Source organism: Mustela nivalis (assembly GCF_964662115.1).
Source record: "Mustela nivalis genome assembly, chromosome: 14".
NCBI classification, from domain to species: domain Eukaryota; kingdom Metazoa; phylum Chordata; class Mammalia; order Carnivora; family Mustelidae; genus Mustela; species Mustela nivalis.
This window is the reverse complement of record NC_139033.1, coordinates 67,534,765-67,553,667: the sequence shown is the minus strand read 5'-3', so window position 1 is coordinate 67,553,667 and position 18,903 is coordinate 67,534,765. Positions and strand designations below refer to the sequence as shown.

Here is an 18,903-nt window from a genome sequence, read left to right as displayed (position 1 = left end):
CTTCAGGTTCTAACCACAAAGACAGTCTAAAGCAATCAAAAACAAAACAAAAACAGAAAACAGCAAACCCTGCAAAAGAGGGAGAATCTGATTGCGAGAGTTACTGGTTATTAGAATAAAATGTCCAGCTTTCAACAAAAAAAATCACAAGGCATACAAGGAAGCAGGAAAGTGTGGTCCATTTAAAGGAAGCAAAATAAGCGAGCAGAAACTACTGTTGAAAAAATCCAGATGTAGACTGAATAGACAAATAACTCTAAAACAATTACCTTAAAATGCTCTCAGAGCTAATTGAAGATGAAAAGAAAGCTAAGAAATGATGTATGGACAAAATGGAAGTATCAGTGAAGACATAGATAACCTAAAAAGAGACCAAGAAAAGATTCCAAAGTTGAAAAGTATAAGAACCTGAAATGAAAAATTCGTGGAGGAATTCAGAGGCAGATTTAACTAGACAGAAGAGAGAACTAGTGAACTGGAAGTTAAGGCAATCAAAATTACGGAGTCTGAGGAATAGAAGGAAAAGAGATTGGAGAAAAAAATGAACAGAGCCTTAGGGATGTGTAGAACAGTATCAGGTGGACCATTGTATGCATTGTGGGTGTTTGAGAAGTAGAAGGGATTGGGTGAGGGTTGGAGGGAAGAGAGGGGAAAGGGCAGTGAGATTATTCAAAGAAACTATGACCAAAAATTTCCCAAATTTGATGGAAGACATGACTATAAACATCCAAGAAGCACAGTGAATTCCAAGTAGGATGAATTGAGTGAGACCCATACTGAGACACATTGTAATCAAACTTTAAAGAGCCAAGGCCAGAGAATCTTGAAAGAAATAAGAGGGATGACTTGTCACTTGAAAAGGGATCCTTGTAAGATTTTCAGCAGATTTCTCATCAGAAACTTCAGAAGACCGTGGTGGACTGATGTTTTTAAGGTGCTAAAAAGAAAAAAAAAACCCTGCTAACCAAGAATCCTGTATCTAGCAAAACTCTCCTTCAAAAGTGAGAGACATTCCCCAAAACTCAGGGAATTTGTTACTGGCACACCGTCTTGCAAGAAATCCTGAAGGGAGTTCTGCAGATTGAAATGAAAGAATATTAGATAGTAACCTGAAGCCATATGACAAAGTAATATCTCAATAAAAGTATAATATGTAAGCAGTTACAGAAGATAACATTATTTTAATAATGTTTATAATTCTTTTTGTTTCCCAGATGATTTAAGAAACTAATACATTAAAAAAAATTATTAGTCTAAAATCTAGCATTATTGTAACTTTGATTTGTAAATCCACATTTTATTTTCTATGTAATTTAAGAAACTTAGGGATTTTAAAAAATTATTAGTTTATGGTTTTGATTACACAATGTACAAAGTTGTAATTTTGTGATAATGATAACAAAGGGTTGTGGATAGAGCGGTAAATCAGTTATTTGTTTTTGTTTTTTAAGATTTTATTTATTTGAGATAGAAAACACGAGCAGGGGGAGAGGGGCAGAAGGAAAGGAAGGGTGAGAAGCAGACTTCCCACTGAGCAGGGAGCCCAAGATAGGGCTAGAACCCATAACACTGGGATCATGACCTGAGCCGAAGGCAGACACGTAACTGACTGAGCCACCCAGGTGCCCCATAAATGAGTTTTCAATTAGCAGTAATTGTGTCTCAGATAAACCTCGTTGTTTATGATACTGCCACTGCACAACGCTTGTAAATGAGTTTTTATGTTATTGAATTTAAGTAAAATGTTTTTTACTTGAAAATATCAACTAAATATAAAAGAGTAATGTAGGAAATGAGGCAGCAAAAGCTATGTGGCATCTAGAAAAATTATAGCAAAGTGACAGAAGTTATTCCTTATCAATAATTACTTTAAATATAGTGGATTAAACTCTAAAAGAGACTGGCAGAGTAGATTGAAAATTATCTGATATGTTCTGTGTATAGGAGACTCCCTTTAAGATGCATAGATAGAAATAGGTTTAAAGTGAAAGAATAAGAAAAGATACTGATGCATATAGTAATCAAAAAAGGGCAGGGATAGCTATATTAATTTTAGATAAAATAGGTTCTAAATCATGAAGGACATTGTATATTAATAAAAAGTACAATACAACAAGAAGATATAAAATTTCTAAATATTTATATGCTTAATAACAGACCATACAAATATACGAACAAAATTAACAAAAGTGAAAGGAAAAAGACATTTTTACACTACTGGTTTGAGACTTCAGTATCCTATTTTCAATAATGTATAGAACATCCATGCAGAAGATAAGAAATATGAGGAATGAACAATACAGTAAAGCCAGCTGGAGCTAATAGATGTATACAGAGCCCTCTACCTAACAATAGCATGTACATTCTTCTCAAGTGCACCTGGTGTGTTCTTTGTGGTAGACTATATGTTATGTCACAAATTAAGTCTCAGTATATTTGAAAAGGTAGATGTCTTATAAAATATTTTCTTTGACCACATTTTGATGAAGTTAGAAATCAATAATGGAAGAAAGACTGGAAAATTCACACATTTGTGGAAATTAAATAACATACTTTTAAGCAATGAATGGATTAAAGAAATTGCAAGGGAAATATGACAATACTGAGATATGAATGAAAACAAAAGCCGAACATACTAAAACCTGTGAGATGTAGTGAAAGCAGTGCTAAGGGGGAAATTTATAGCTGTAAATGCTTATATTTAAAAAGTGATTCCAAATCAACAACCTAATTTTACAGCTTAAGGAACTAGAAGAAAAAATTAAATTCAGAGATAGCAGAAGGAATGAAATAATAAATATTTGAGCAGAGATAAATAAAATAATAGAAAAGCAAGAGAGAAAATAGTGAAACCACAATGTTGGTTTTTTGATCAACAGAACTGATAAATGTTTATTTAACTAGATTGATTAAGAAAAAACACTCAAGGGATACCTGGGTGGCTCAGTTGGTTAAGCGGCTGCCTTCTGCTCAGGTCATGATCCCAGCGTCTTGGTATCAAATTGCACATTGGGCTCCTTGCTCGGCAGGGAGCCTGCTTCTCCCTCTGCCTCTGCCTGTGTTCACTCGTTCTCTTTCTCTCTGACAAATAAGTAAAATCTTTAAAAAACACTCAATTACTAAAATCAGAAATGAAAATGGGGACATTACTACCAATTCTACAGAAATGGAAAGGTTTTAAGAGAGTACTGTAAATGGTTATATGCCAACAAATGGGATAACCTAGATGAACTGGACAAATACCTAGAAACACATTTAAGGCCTTTATTTCCTTATTGATCTTTTGCTTGAATGTTCTGTCCATTTCAGTGAAGGGAATGTTGAAGTCCCCTACTATTATTGTATTACTGTCGATGTGTTTGATTTTGTTATTAATTGGTTTATATAGTTGGCTGCTCCCATGTTAGAGGCATAGATACTTAAAATTGTTAGATCTTCTTGTTGGACAGACCCTTTGAGTATGATATAGTATCCTTCCTTATCTCTTATTATAGTCTTTGGCTTAAAATCGAATTGATCTGATATAAGGATTGCCATCCCAGTTTTCTTTTGATGTCCATTAGCATGGTAAATTGTTTTCCACCCCCTCACTTTAAATCTGGAGGTGTCTTTGAATTTCTTGTAGTCAGCATATTGATGGGTTTTGTTTTTTTATCCATTCTGATACCCTGTGTCTTTTGATTGGGGCATTTAGCCCATTTACATTCAGGGTAACCTGAGAGATATAAGATTGAGAGATATGAATTTAGTGCCATTGTATTGCCTGTAAGGTGACTATTACTGTATATTGTCTCTGTTCCTTTCCAGTCTACTACTTTTAGGGTCTCTCTTTGCTTAGAGGACCCCTTTCAATATTTCCTGTAGAGCTGGTTTGGTGTTTTCAAATTCTTTCAGTTTTTGTTTGCCCTGGAAGCTTTTCATCTCTCCTTCTTTCAGTGATCGCCTAGCTGGATATAATATTCTTGGCTGCATGTTTTCCTCGTTTAGTTCTCTGAATATATCATGCCAGTTCTTGCTGGCCTGCCAGGTCTCTGTGGATATAAGTCTGCTGCCAATCTAATATTTTTACCATTGTATGTTACAGACTTCTTGTCCTCTGTTGCATTCAGGATTTTCTCTTTGTTGCTAAGACATGTAAATTTTACTATTAGATGACGGGGTGTGGACCTATTCTTACTGATTTTGAGGGGGGTTTTCTGTACCTCCTGGATTTTGATACTTGTTCCCTTTGCCATATTAGGGAAATTCTCTACAATAATTCTCTCCAATATACTTTCTGCTCCCCTCTCTCTTTCTTCTTCTTCTGGAATCCCAATTATTCTAATGTTGTTTCAGCGTATGGTATCTCTTATCTCTCGAATTCTCCCCTCGTGGTCCAGTAGTTCTTTGTCTCTCTTTTGCTCAGCTTCTTTATTCTCTGTCATTTGGTCTTCTATGTCACTAATTCTTTCTTCTGCCTCATTTATCTTAGCAGTGAGAGCCTCCATTTTTGATTGCACCTCATTAATAGCTTTTTTGATTTCAACTTGGTTAGATTTTAGTTCTTTTATTTCTCCAGAAAAGGCTTTTATTTCTCCAGACAGGGTTTCTCTAATATCTTCTATGCCTTTTTCTTTCGAGCCTAGCTAGAACCTCGAGAATCATCATTCTGAACTCTAGATGTGACATATTACCAATGTCGCTATTGATTATGTCCCTAACCTTCGGTACTGCCTCTTGTTCTTTTTGTGGTGAGTTTTTCCGTCTTGTCATTTTGTCCAGGTAAGAATATATGAAGGAGCAAATAAAGTACTAAAAGGGTAACAAAGACCCCAGGAAAATGTGCTTTAACCAAATCAGAAGAGACCCCAAATCATGGGGGGAAGAAAACGGGTAAAAAGAAGTTCAGGAAAAAAAATAAAAAAAAAAAAAAGAAAACAAAAAACCCAAAAAATATAAAAAAGAAAAAAATATATAAATATTAGACTGGTGACTAGAGCAAGGTCACCCACTTAATTTTGGTAGTAGTTTGGTCTCTTAGAAGAAACTACCTCCCAAAATTTTAAGGATTGAAAAACATATATAAGGTTAGATACAACGAAGGGATGGAATATGACTATAAAGATGAAAAAAAATTTTTTTTTTTAATTTCTAAAAAAGTTGATAAGGTAAGTTGGTTAGGAGAATAAAGAAAAAGAAAGTGGAGAGAATTTGCTTGGGCTGGAAACTAGAACAAGCCTGGTGCTAGACTTAGGGTGTATTTTGATCTATTAGAAGAAGTTGTACCCCAAATTTTTTAGAAGAAAATAAACCTATGTGTATACAAAAAATAAAGTTAGATACAATGAAGTATAAAATATGATTATAATAATGTTCAAAAAAGATTCTATTTATTTATTTATTTCTGCAAAATCATTTCCTTTTATTCTGTAGAACTTCAATCAAGTAGACTTGTGCATGATATATGTTTAGTTTATACATGATGGTGGGAATTAAGACTGAAGATAATGCTACTGGGGAAATGCCTGCTCTTGATTTCCGAGGATCTTCAGACCAGGGGCTGCCTATTTATTTATTTTTTTATGAAAGGTATTGTTAGGATAAACTAGTTAAAAAACGTTAAAAGAGGAAAGGGTAAAAGTTAAAAAAAAAGCAGAAGGGAAAAAAAATGAAGTTAAAAAAATTAATCAACTTTGCAAGACTAAAGAATCATGGGGAGAAAGCTATGAATTCCATGCTTCTCTTTCTCCTCTAGAATTCTGCTGCTCTCCTGGATAAGTGAACTTGGTCTTGGCTGGATTTCTTGTTGATCTTCGCATTCCGTAGAGTTCTAGAGGATGGGAATGAAAATGGCGGCCTCCCAATCTCTGGCCTGAGGAGCTGAGAGCTTGGGGCTCCACTCTCAGTATGCCCTCAGAGAAAACCAGTCAATCACTCCTGTCTCCCTGGCCTCAGCTGTGCTTGGAGAAAAACGCTTAATCACTCCCATCTCCCTAGCCTCCTGCTGTGCTCTGAGCTCACCCAGCCTATGACCAAGCGTCTCTGTCTCTGGCAGACAGTTCTGCCTGGAGTCTCCAAACCCTGTCGATCCCTGAGCTCTCGGGTTGGGGGGGGGGGTGCGCTGGATCTTGTGGGGACCTCACTCACAGAGCAGTGGCTGGTGCCATGGATTATGGTTCAAGGTAACCCTGAGTTGAGAGCTCACTCCTCAGCTCCATCTCTATAGCCGGTTTCCTTGCTCTAATACCTGTGAGCTCTGTGACACTCAGACACCCCCGATCCTTCTGTGACCTCATGGAACCTGAGGTCATCTGTCCCTGTGTGAGCTTCACCCTGGTTTTCCTCTGGAGCGATGTCCCTCAGTGGAGCAGACTTTTTTTTTCCCTTAGATTTTATTTATTTATTTCACAGACAAAGATCACAAGTAGGCAGATAGAGAGAGGAGGAAGCAGGCTCCCCATTGAGCAGAGAGCCAGATGCGGGGCTCGATCCCAGGACCCTGGGATCATGACCTGAGCTGAAGGCAAAGGTCATAACCCACTGAGCCACCCAGGCACCCCACTGGAGCAGATTTTTAAAAGTCCTGATTTTGTGCTCCGTTGCTCTTGCGGGGAGCCGACCCCTCCCTCTGCGGTCTATCTTCCTGTTGTTTTGGATTCATTTCTCCGCCCGTCCTACCTTTCAGAAAGTGGTCGATTTTCTCTTTCTAGAATTGTTGCTCTTCTCTTCTATCTCCTGTTGGATTTGTAGGTGTTCAGAATGGTTTGATAAGCTATCTAGCCGATCTCCTGTTACCTGATGTCGTCTCAGCCTGCTACTTCTCCACCATCTTGATTCCTTCAAATACCTAGAAACACGAAACCTACTCAGAATGAGTCGAAGAAATATAAGAATAGAAGGAAATGACCTTGACATAATAAAAGCCATATGTGAAAAATTAAAAACTTGTCCTCTAGGATCAGGGAAAAGATAAGGATGTGCACTTTTCCATTCATATTCAACATGGTACTGGAAGTCCTAGCCAGAGAATTTAGGCAAGATAAATAAGAGGCATTCACACTGGAAAGGAAGAAGTAAAATCGTCTCCAGATTATATGATCCATGTAGAAAATCATAAAGTTCCACACAAAAAGCTTTTAGAACTAGTTAAGATAATTCAGCAAAGTACCAATACTAAAGCTAGTTTCATTTCTGTACATTAGCCATCAACAATCAATAGAGGATATTAAGAAAACAACTCCATTTATAATAGCATCAAAAATAATAAAAAAAGTACTTAGAAATTAATTTAACCGAAGAAGTGAAAGACTTGTACTCCTGAAAGAAAGAAGATATAAGTAAGTCAAAACATATTTCCTGTTCATGGATTGGAAGAATTTGTATTATTATGTCAAAACTGCCCAAACTGATCCACAGATTTAGTGTAAACCTTGTCATAATCTCAGTGATGTTTTTTGCAGAAATAGAAAAATTCATTCTGTAATTCAGTATGTCATCTCAAGGTACTTCAAAATAGCCAAAACCATTTTGAAAAAGAATAACAGAATTGTGGATGACTCGTTCTTCCTGATGGTTCCAGACTTACTACAAAGCTACAATAATCAAAACAGTGTGGTACTGGCATAGATACAGATACATAAGCCAGTGGGATGGAATAGAGTCCAGTAACAAATCCTTGTATACACGGTCAAATAATTTGTGACAAGGGTGCCAAGATCATTCAGTGGGGAAAGGACAGTCTTTTAAATAAATGGTGCTGAAAAAACAGGGTATCTATGTACAAAAGAATTAAGTTGGACCTTTATTTAACATTGTCTATGGAAATTAATAGATCATAGACCTAAATGTAAAATCTAAAAGTATAAAACTCTTGAAAGAAAACAAAGGGCAAAGCTCCCAACATTGGATTTGGCAATAATTTGTTGGGTATGACACCGAAGGCACAGGCAACAAGAGAAGAAATAGACGAATTGGACTTCATGAAAATTAAAAACTTCTGTGCACCAAAGGACACTATCAACCATGGAAAGACAACTTGTACAATGTGGGACAACACTGGCAAATTGTATGTCTGATAATGGGTTGATATCCAGAATTTTGGAGAATTCTTAAAACTCAGCAACTACAGAAAAATGATGCACAACTGGACAAGGGACTTCAGTAGACATTTCTCCAGAGAATATATATGAATGATTCATAAGCACATAAAAAGATGCTAACCATCACAAAGCATTAGGGAAATGCAAATCAAAACCATCATGAGGTACCACCTCATACCTAGTCAGATGGCTATTATAAAAGCAAAACAAAACAAATCAGGGACGCCTGCCTGGATGGCTCAGTTGGTTAAGTGGCTGCCTTTGGCTCAGGTCATGATCCAGGGCCCTAGGATCAAGTCTTGCAATGGGCTCCCTGCTCAGTGGGGAGCTTGCATCTCCCTCTGCCCTCCCACGCCCCCCAACTTGTGCTTCTTGTTCTCTCTGACACATAAATAAATAAATAAATAAATAAATAAATAAATAAATAAAATAAATAAAATCTTTAAAAAAAAACGTGTTGGGGAGGATGTGGAGAAATTGGAACCCTTCTGGGCTGTTGGTGGGAATGTAAAATGGTATAGCTGCTGTGGAAAACAGCATAACATTATAACAGTACAAACTCTTCCAAAACAATATGTAGTTTTGTTAGAAATAGAATTACTGTATGATCCAGCAATTCCATTTCTGGGTTATATACCCCAAAGAGTTTGAAGTAGGGTCTCAAAGAGATATTTTTGCACCCACATTCATAACATTATTCACAATAACTAAATCTTGGAAACAACCCATGTGTCCATGATGTGTGAATGGCTAAACAAAATGTGGCATATGTAATATTATTTAGTCCTGAAGGAAATTCTGACTCTTGCTACAATGTAGCCCATTGAAAGACTTGATCCTAGGGCCCTGTTGAGGTCATGATGTCAGTTTCAAAAATGCAGATACTGTATGCTTCCTTTGCTGTTAAGTACCTAAAGTAGTCAAGAATCATAGAGACAGGAAGTAGAGTGATGGTGTCCAGGAGCTGGACAGAGGGACAGTGGAGAATTATTAGAGCATTGAAATCTGGGTCAAATAATTGTACATGGGCGTAGTGGGTCAAATAAGTTGGTAAGTTAGAGTTTTTTATGTGGGACGATGATGGCAGCAGGTGTAGTCTGCAGAAGTAGGCTTTAAAAGAGGTTTGTTCATTTTATAGTAGAGTTACATTAAAAGGTTTTAAACATAAGTTTAGTGCATTACAGAGAGAATTCTGGTGTGTGTGTGTGTATGTGTGTGAAGAATAGATTGGGGTAAGATAAAGTGGAGGCAGGTAAGCTAAGTTAGATGAGTGAGAATCAAGGACTTAATTAATTAGTGGTAGAATAGGAGAAAAGAAAAGAGATCTGATTATAAATTGAGGCGTAAGTGCCATTGGGTTTGGTGCTTGTATATATTGTGGCTCAGGGACATGAAGTAGGTAAGCATGACTTACAGATAGGATTTTGATATGGTCTGTGGTTCTCCCAACTAAGCTAGGAAAGACTGGAATGAAAGCAGGAAGAAAGGGGGGAATAAGAGGGTAGAAAGAACCAAGATGGGTTTTAGATTTAATTTGAGGTCCCTGCCAAAATCCTTTCAGATAACTTTACTGTAATATTGTCCCTCAACATCTCACTTGGTGCTAGTATCAGAGTCATAATAATGAGCTTTTTAAATTAGGTTTATTGGAAATACTTAAGATGGATTCACAAGACAGCAATAAACCCTATTTAGATCTTTGTGCAACTGAAGTTTTTTATTTGGGGAAAAAAAAACCAAAATAAATTGTTATTTTCTAGTGCATATATCTTCAAAATTCTATAAAATTTTTCTCATATATATTCTTTTGACATATATACGACAAATACATAAAAATACTTGATATATTATATATATATATATATATATATATATATATATATATATATATATTACACACACACACACACATTTAGGGTTTTTATTTTTCATGGTTTTGTTTTTCAGTGTTTTTTTTTCCCCACATGAATTGATGACAGGACCTGCATAACAGCATTACAATAAGTTTTCTAACAGCCATAAACATGTGGTACATTTCATAAACAGTCCTTGTTTTTATTTAGGGAGTGTTAGTGAGGTTCTTTTTAACGTAAGGAAAACCACTTAAAATGATAACGCTTAAAATGAAACCACTTAAAATGATAACGCTTAAAATGAAACTGCTTAAAAATGATAAATAAATCTAAATTGGAGGGTAGGAAGAGCTTAAATCTAAGATTCTGTAACATGCTACTAGAGAGCTTCATCTCTCTATGTCTCACAAACATACACACACATACTCATGTAGACATAAAATTTTTTTTTTGTAAAAAGCTTGTTTCTCTGGGTTGTTTAAATATAATGCTACTCAGAGGCACATGAGTTGCATCTTTAAACTTTCATGTGGTAGTGTGCTAGTTCCTTTATGCTCACAGCTGACAGGTAACAGAAACTGCTACTTTGGCTTAGCTAGATTTTTAGAAGGTAGAAGTACTGCTGAGTTGTAGTTTCCTACCTTTTCAAGAGTGGTTGTCAAATTGTTGTGGACTCCTACACAAGTGGTTTTACTTTAAATATCTGTCTGAGAAAATATGCTAAGACCAAAGACTGGTGAATTCAGCAGCTGTTTTGAATGAACTGTTGTTTTGTTTTTTATTTAAATCTGTGGAAAGTAGTTAAAAAAATCCTGGGTACTTTATGGATTTTCAAACCACTTGCTAAAGCTGGAGTCTATGAGGAGGTAGGACTAAAGGTTGGAAATACTGCTTTGGAGAAAGTCTTAAAACATGCTTACTTCTGGGTATTAAAACTTGAGACATAGTCTGGAATAAAGAGAGTATCTTTATAATAACCATCTCTGTCTGCATTTAGCAAAGTAATGGGACTTTTTTTTTTTTTAAAGATTTTATTTATTTACTTGACAGAGAGAGGACAAGTAGGCAGAGAGGCACGCAGAGAGAGCGGGATGCAGGCTCCCCACTGAGCAGAGAGCCCGATGTGGGGCCCGATCCCAGGACCCCGAGACCATAACCCGAGCCGAAGGCAGAGGCCCAACGCACTGAGCCACCCAGGAGTCCTGAGGCCTTCTTTTTTGATGTGGACTATATATATTATCTGTATGCAGTACAGGCATTTTTTTCCCCCTTTAAAAAATAATTTCTTACAGGGCTGCCTGGGTGGTTTAGTCGTTTAAGTGTTAGACTCTGGATTTTGGCTCAGGTCATGATCTTAAGGTTATAAGATCAAGCCGGCAGTGGGCTCTGCAGAGTCTACTTGGGATTCTCTCTCTGCACCCCTGCCCATGCTCACACAAGCTCTCTCTCTTTAAAAAAAAAAAAGAAAAGAAAAAAGGTTTCTTACATTAAAAAATTTTAAGCAATCAGGTCTTTCTCTACTTCTTCAGAAATAGGCCTGTTTTAAAAGGGTACAGCATACCTCCTTGATTCTTCTAAAATAGTTTGAGTAGACGTTTCTCTCAATTTTGGATATATGAAGTTATATGCATATATGAAATTACGCTGATCTATGTTTCATTTTTATCTTTTAAGGTGGTACTTAATTTTTTTCTTGAATATACAGAAAAGTATATGCTTACCAACTAGAGATAACCAGTGTTAATATGTTGATATATTTCTCTCAAAGTTAATTGTGATCATAGTTTGGCATCCTTTCTTCCTCTTTAAATTACTCACCTAATGTTTATACAATTTCTATGTCATTAAAAAGCCTTTGTAAATACAGTTTTTTTTTTTTTAAAGATTTTATTTATTTATTTGACAGAGAGAGATCACAAGTAGGCAGAGAGGCAGGCAGAGAGAGAGAGGAGGAAACAGGCTCCCTGCTGAGCAGAGAGCCCGATGCAGGACTCGATCCCAGGACCCTGAGATCATGACCTGAGCCGAAGGCAGCGGCTTAACCCACTGAGCCACCCAGGCGCCCTGTAAATACAGTTTTTAAATGGAAAAATGTTTATGTATATTTGTATCATAATTTAGCGTTTTTCTTAATGTTGACTTATCATCATGGCTGATAAATTAGGAGTAATGAAAGATTAGACTACTTCTGATATAAGTATTGGTTCAGTATGTATGTGACATAGTGTATTGATCCACAGTCATCATTTATCTTTGGAGTTAATCACTAGTCAAGTGGATTTCTAGTTATTTTATTGACTCCATTCTGTCTTTTCTTTTCTCACATTAATTCTTAATGACGTATCAGAGCTTCAGGTTTTATTTTCTCTCTAAAATATTCCCTCACTAATTCAGATTTAAATGCTGACATTTAGGATAAAGATGGAGATAGAGCCGTTCACCATGCAGCTTTTGGAGACGAAGGCGCTGTCATAGAAGTGCTGCACCGAGGCAGTGCCGACTTGAATGCTCGCAACAAGCGCCGACAGACGCCGCTTCATATTGCTGTCAACAAAGGCCATCTGCAGGTGGTGAAGACTTTATTGGACTTTGGCTGTCATCCTAGCCTCCAGGTAAAACCTTCAATGGTGTACATTCTGCAGGCGTTGCTAAGATTCTATAAAGAGGAAATACTAGGTTCTGTTGCAGGCATTCCTTTGTTATCATTTCCTTTTTTGTTTGATCATTCTATGTGATAAAATTGGCAGCTATTCTTGGAAAGGCCTTTGAAGGAAAGTGTCAGTAGATTGGTTTTATATTGGAGGGTGGGGGTGGGGACTTCTTTGCAAAAATATCAGCTTATGAATTGATTTAACTTTACTGATTATGACAGTGAGCTTCAGCAGCTTAAAGGAAGTAGAATAGGCTGCATTTAATGATAGTTACTTTATCTAAATTATTTTAATTGTAGCTTAATTTATCTTCGGGTCTCGATCTAGTCATTAGTCTAGGAAGATTTTCTATTTTGGAAAATATACAGGGTTTTAAGGTTAATTTTCAGTAGGACCTAATTTTTGAGGCAAGAGTCACCTAAGAGGGGATTCCTGTCCACCCACAGTTTTAGCAGCCAGATGGATTTGATACGTCAGAGAAGAAAAATAGGAGTAATGGGACTGAGGGCTTGAGAACTAAAGGAATTGGAGATTTTATTCAGCTAGATGATTATCAGAGACTGATAATGCATTTTGGAGCTGACAGGGTTTGGAACTTAGAGCTTCTAAGTGGATTATAGAATTGGAGGATGGGGAGGAATTAGAGAGTGTTAATCTGTTGAAGGAGAGATAATTTATACCTATTTTTGGGGGGGTCTGAAATGGAGACAAAGTCATCTGTTGAGAGTGAATGGGGAGTAATGGGTATAGAAAAGGTAATTGAGAAGAGTGATAAATGTTTGGAGTAGCTTCTGTGGGGACCAGAAGGAAGGACGATCAGGGCCTGTAGAAGCTTATTCCAGCCATTATTAAGAGCCATATTATATGGCTCTTGATATATTAATTATATATTAATATTAAATGGCTCTTAATATATTATTAAGGCCATATTAAGAGCCTATGTCAAGTTGAAGACTATGAATTTTTAGTGCCACTAGATAAGAGACTAAATAAAAAGTGGCTGGTTGGATTGAAGTTGGATTAGGAATTTGTTATGAGGTTAGATGAGTATATTTCTGGGATTAGCCAACTTTTTTCTGTAAAGGGCCAAATGATCATTTAGGCTTTCATGTAGTTTCTATCACGACTGTCCAGTGCTGCCATTGTAGTATGAAAGCAGCCATCAGTAATGCATAAACAGGTGGCAGGCTGGATTTAGCAACCATGGCATAAACCATAGGTATGACTTAACTGAGAACAGTATTTATGAAACTATGAAATAAATGAAGTCTAAATTACCCATTTGTGGAGATAACTGATAATGAATAACAGCATACTACTAAAATCAGTTGATTAGGTGCCTCGTTAGCGCAGTAGGTAGCACGTCAGTCTCATAAAATCAGTTGATTAATGGGAAAGGTAGTCAGCTTGAAAAAAGGAAGACCGAGACTGCTGTATATTCTTTTCTTTTTTCTTTTTTTTTTTTTAAAGATTTTATTTATTTACTTGAGAGAGAGACAGTGAGAGAGAGCATGAACGAGGAGAAGGTCAGAGAGAGAAGCAGACTCCCCATGGAGCTGGGAGCCCGATGCGGGACTCGATCCCGGGACTCCAGGATCATGACCTGAGCCGAAGGCAGTCATCCAACCAACTGAGCCACCCAGGCGTCCCGCTGTATATTCTTTTCTTTTACATGTTTTCTATTTTGACTAATTAGCCACTTTCCTGCCCCTTGAAAACATTTAGATTTAATATTTTCACCCATGACTACATACTATATTCAGCTGGCAGACTCTGAGAAACTACTAATGCCTGGGTCTTACTCCTAGAGATTCTGGTTTAGTTGTCCTAGAGAAGAGCCTAAGTATCTCTCTTTTTTTAAAGGATGTATTTATTTATTTTAGGGAGAGAATGCTCGTTCATGCATGAGCAGGAGGGACAGAGGGAAAAGGAGAGAGAATCTCAAGCAGACTCTCTGTCACGCATTCAGCCTGACACAGGGCTCAATCTCACAACCTTGAGATCATGACCTGAGCTGAAACCAAGAGCTGGAGGCTTAACTGATTGTGCCACCCAGCACCCTGTGCCTGGGTATCTTTGTAAGAGCTCCCCTACAGATTCTAAATGTACAGCCAAGGTTGAGAACTATTGACTTTTAATTCATTGCTCTAGGGCCCCAAGACTGTGTAGGTTTGTTTGTTTTGAAATTTTAGGCATAACGATTACTGGTAGGAATATGGTATAGTAGGCCATTTTAAACCAATGAAATTTGGGGGTAGCTTTTTACCTCATTAATTTTTGTAATTACCTGAGTCATATTTGAGGGTACTTTTTAATTTTACTTTTCTTTTTCCTTGGTAGGCTACAACATGTTCATTGATCCCCATCTAGATTGAGGATGAGTTTAATATAATATAATGAGGCTAATGTTTCTTGCCTACATCCTAAAATTTAATGCAGAATGTTTTATTGAAGGTTACTAGATACGGCTTCTGTTTAGTAGTTCAGTGTACATATTAATATTACATGTGATCTTTGGCTCAAGAACTAATGAAAACCTTTCTAAATTAAAAAAAAAGGATTCTGAAGGTGATACCCCTCTTCATGATGCAATAAGTAAGAAACGTGATGACATTCTGGCAGTACTTTTAGAAGCTGGAGCAGATGTTACCATTACAAACAATAATGGATTTAATGCTCTACACCATGCGGCACTAAGAGGAAATCCCAGGTAAAGATCTCACCTTTACTATTTTATATGCAGTTTAAAAATATTTTCCTAGTGCTGGTTCTCTTTTTTTGATACAGATGAGGAAGTAATGGCTTATTTTAGTACATTATAAATCATTTTAAAGTCTGTGGAAATTTTTTTATTGTTAAACTAATACAAGTATTATGAAACGACTATTATATATATTGGATATAAGTTACCAAGAATATTGCTTATATCTAAAGATTTAATTAAAATGCATTCCATTTTGAGATTTGTTTCTTTAAGATCATTCCCAGTGTCCTCTAATCTTATGTTATCCATTTGTTTTGATTTTTTTTTTTTTTTAAAGTAGGCTCCATGCCCAGCATGTGGCTCAGCATGGGGCTTGAACTTAAGACCCTGAGATCAAGACCTGAGCTAAGATCAGGAGTCAGATGCTTAACTGACTGGGCCCCCCATGCACCCCATTTGCATGATTATTTTTTTAATTTGTGGCTGAATAACTCTTAAGTACATAATTCCTTATTAATAATATAATTGTATAAGCTTCTAGTATAGATATTCCCCAGCCATTGTTAACAGTGGTGATAGGCAGTCTACTAGAAAAAGGATTTGCTGGTTGTAGTTTGAGAAAAACTTCTGGGAAATCACAGAATTCATAAGGTTCAGTAGTCTCACAGAACAGGAAAATACTTAGTTTTTCCTTAATGTAGAGCTTGCTGTGAATGAATTTTTGGGAACAATTTAACCTTGCGAGGCATTTTAGAAAACTGCATTAGATGTCTTCTGTTTATAGTTGAATTAAGCCTTCATATCTTGCCTGAGGGAGCTAGCTGTTCACTGTGAAGTTTATTTTGACAGTTTAATCTATCCTGAATTCTTTTTTTAAAATTGAGACAAAATTGACATAAACTATTGTTAGTTTCAGTTGCACAATATAATTATTTGATATATGAATATATTATGAAATGATTTCTATGGCACATCTGGTTAACATCCTTCACCCCATGTGATTACAAATATTTTTTCTTGTGAGAAGAATTTTTAATATTTACTCTCTTAGCAACTTGGAAATACACAGTGCTTCTTAGGATCACCACTAGAGGGTGAGCACAGAGAACAAAAGGATTTTACTGCTATTGCTTGTTAGTGCTCCTAATGATGGGCATATAATGTAGGAGGAAATAAATGACCATATTTTAGATTATATTTTGATTTGTTTTTCAAATGACAAATATATGAACACTTCATACTTCATACTTTGGCATTGTGAAGGAGACAAAATAGTATTACATGTACCTGCCTTTCAAGTAGAAGATGATGATGATAGCATTTACCACAGGCAAGGCCTCTATTAAAAGGTTTATGTGCACTATCTCCTTTAATCCTTTCAACAGCTCTTTGAGGTAGGTGTTAATATCCCCTTTTACTAGAAAAGGAATGTGAAGCTTATAAAGAGAGGAATTTATGTTTAAGACCACGTATCTGACTATGAGCAGCTAGACGTTGAGCAACAATCTGACTTAATACCTCTTAGGGGTGCCTGGATGGCTTAGTTAAGTGTCCCAACTCTTCATCTTGGCTCAGGTCTTGATCTCAGGGTTGTGAGTTCAAGCCCTATGGTTGGACTACATGCTGGGCATGGAGCCTACTTCATTTTTAAGAAAAAATTTTTAACTTAAATTCAGTTAATTAACATATAATGTATTATTGGTTTCAGAAATAGAGGTCAGTGATTCGTCAGTCTTATATATTACCCTGTGGTCATTACATCACTTGGCTTTCCTTAATGTCTGTAACCCAGTTACCCCACCCCCTACTCCCATTCTCTCCAGCAACCCTGTTTCCTATGATTAAGAGTCTCATATGGTTTGTCTCCCTCTCTGATTTCATCTTGTTTTATTTTTTCCTCTCTTCCCTTATGATCCTGTTTTGTTTCTTAAAATTCCACATATGAGGGCGCCTGGGTGGCTCAGTGGGTTAAGCCGCTGCCTTCGGCTCAGGTCATGATCTCAGGGTCCTGGGATCGAGTCCCGCATCGGGCTCTCTGCTCAGCAGGGAGTCTGCTTCCTCCTCTCTCTCTCTCTGCCTGCCTCTCTGTCTACTTGTGATCTCTGTCTGTCAAATAAATAAAATCTTTAAAAAAAAAAATTCCACATATGAGTGAGATCATACAGTAATTGTCTATCTCTCATTGACTTATTTCGCTTAGCATAATACCCTCTAGTACCAACCATGTCATTACAAATGGCGAGATTTAATATTTTTGATGGTTGATTAATATTCATACACACACACACACATACCCCACATCTATATCCATTCATCTGTCTATGGGCATCTGGGCTCTTTCCATAGTTTGGCTGTTGTGGACATTGTTGCTATAAACATTGGGGTGCACATGCCCTTTTGGATCACTATGTTTGTATCTTTGGGGTAGATACCCAGTAGTGCAATTGCTGGGTCATAGGGTAGTTATATTTTCAACTTTTTTGAGGGACCGCCATACTGTTTTCCAGAGGGGCTGCACCAGCTTGCATTCCCACTAATAGTGTAAGAGGGTTCCCCTTTCTCCGCATGGAGCCTACTTTAAAAAAAAAGTAAGAAAAGAAAAATCACTCTTAATTACATTACAGTATTTTTTCTGTATTGTGGTTTTAAGACTGAAACTCATGGATAGTGAATGATTTAACTAAGAATGTGCTAATACATCCAGCAGTCCCCTTGCTGCCTCTTTGTTTAGTGTTATCTTTGACTACTTTCTCACTAATTCTCAACTTCCAGTTAGTTCTCAAATTCCATTTATTCTACTAGTCTTTTCCAATCTATTTCATTCTTCCTATTCCCATTGTTGCTGATGTAATTAAGTACTCACCACTTTTACTTAAACTATTATAGTAACTTTCTAATTTTCTCTCTGATATCAGTCTTATTTCTGACATTCATACAATACCAACTTACCATTCTAAAGGCATAGATATAATTGTGCCTCTCCCTGTTCCCAAATCTTCAATTGCTTCCTATTGTACGTAGAATAAAATTTGCACACCTTGAACTTGGCCTTCATATCCATTTGTGGTCTTTCTTAAGACTTTCTGACTTTATCTCCAAGTAATTAGATTCCCTCTTCTTACCTTACCCCTTCAGTTACATTATGCTGTTCCCCTTTTCTAAAATATTTTGTCTACTTTGTTCATTTATTTAAGCATTTTCTTTAGTCAGGATATCCTTATCCCCTTCCCTTCTTGATCTTAATCATCTTTCTTTACTTTTTTTAAAGATTTTATTTATTTATTTGACAGAAAGAGGCACAGAGAGAGAGGGAACACAAGCAGGGGGGTGGGAGAGGGAGAAGCAGGCTTCCCACCAAGCAGGGAGCCTGATGCTGGTCTCTATCCCAGGACCCTGGGATCATGACCTGAGCCAAAGGCAGCCACTTAAGAACTGAGCCACCCAGGCACCCCCTTAACCATCTTTCTTTCAGAGCTCCTAGATCTCAACATTGGAATTATGTTCTATTTGCCCTGTACTGATGTGTTCTTTCTTCTTATTTTATTGCACTTTATGTTTGTGTGGTATTTCTTTGTTTCTTTCTATTAAAATTGTTGGCACTCCTTTCCATCTCTGTA

The 18,903-nt window shown here is 36.8% G+C and overlaps 1 protein-coding gene and 1 long non-coding RNA gene across 3 annotated transcripts in view; one reads left to right on the top strand and one right to left on the bottom strand.

Moving 5' to 3' along the window:
- LOC309847890 overlaps nucleotides 1-18,903 on the bottom strand; it is a 407,011-nt gene that overhangs the window by 100,766 nt on the left and 287,342 nt on the right. The gene's annotated exons all lie outside the window — the stretch shown is intronic.
- MIB1 (MIB E3 ubiquitin protein ligase 1) overlaps nucleotides 1-18,903 on the top strand; it is a 131,249-nt gene that overhangs the window by 65,701 nt on the left and 46,645 nt on the right. Inside the window, exons 11-12 of the mRNA XM_082698744.1 lie at nucleotides 12,346-12,543; nucleotides 15,141-15,292. Coding sequence (XP_082554870.1) covers nucleotides 12,346-12,543; nucleotides 15,141-15,292 — 350 coding nt within the window. The remainder of the gene's footprint in view (nucleotides 1-12,345; nucleotides 12,544-15,140; nucleotides 15,293-18,903) is intronic.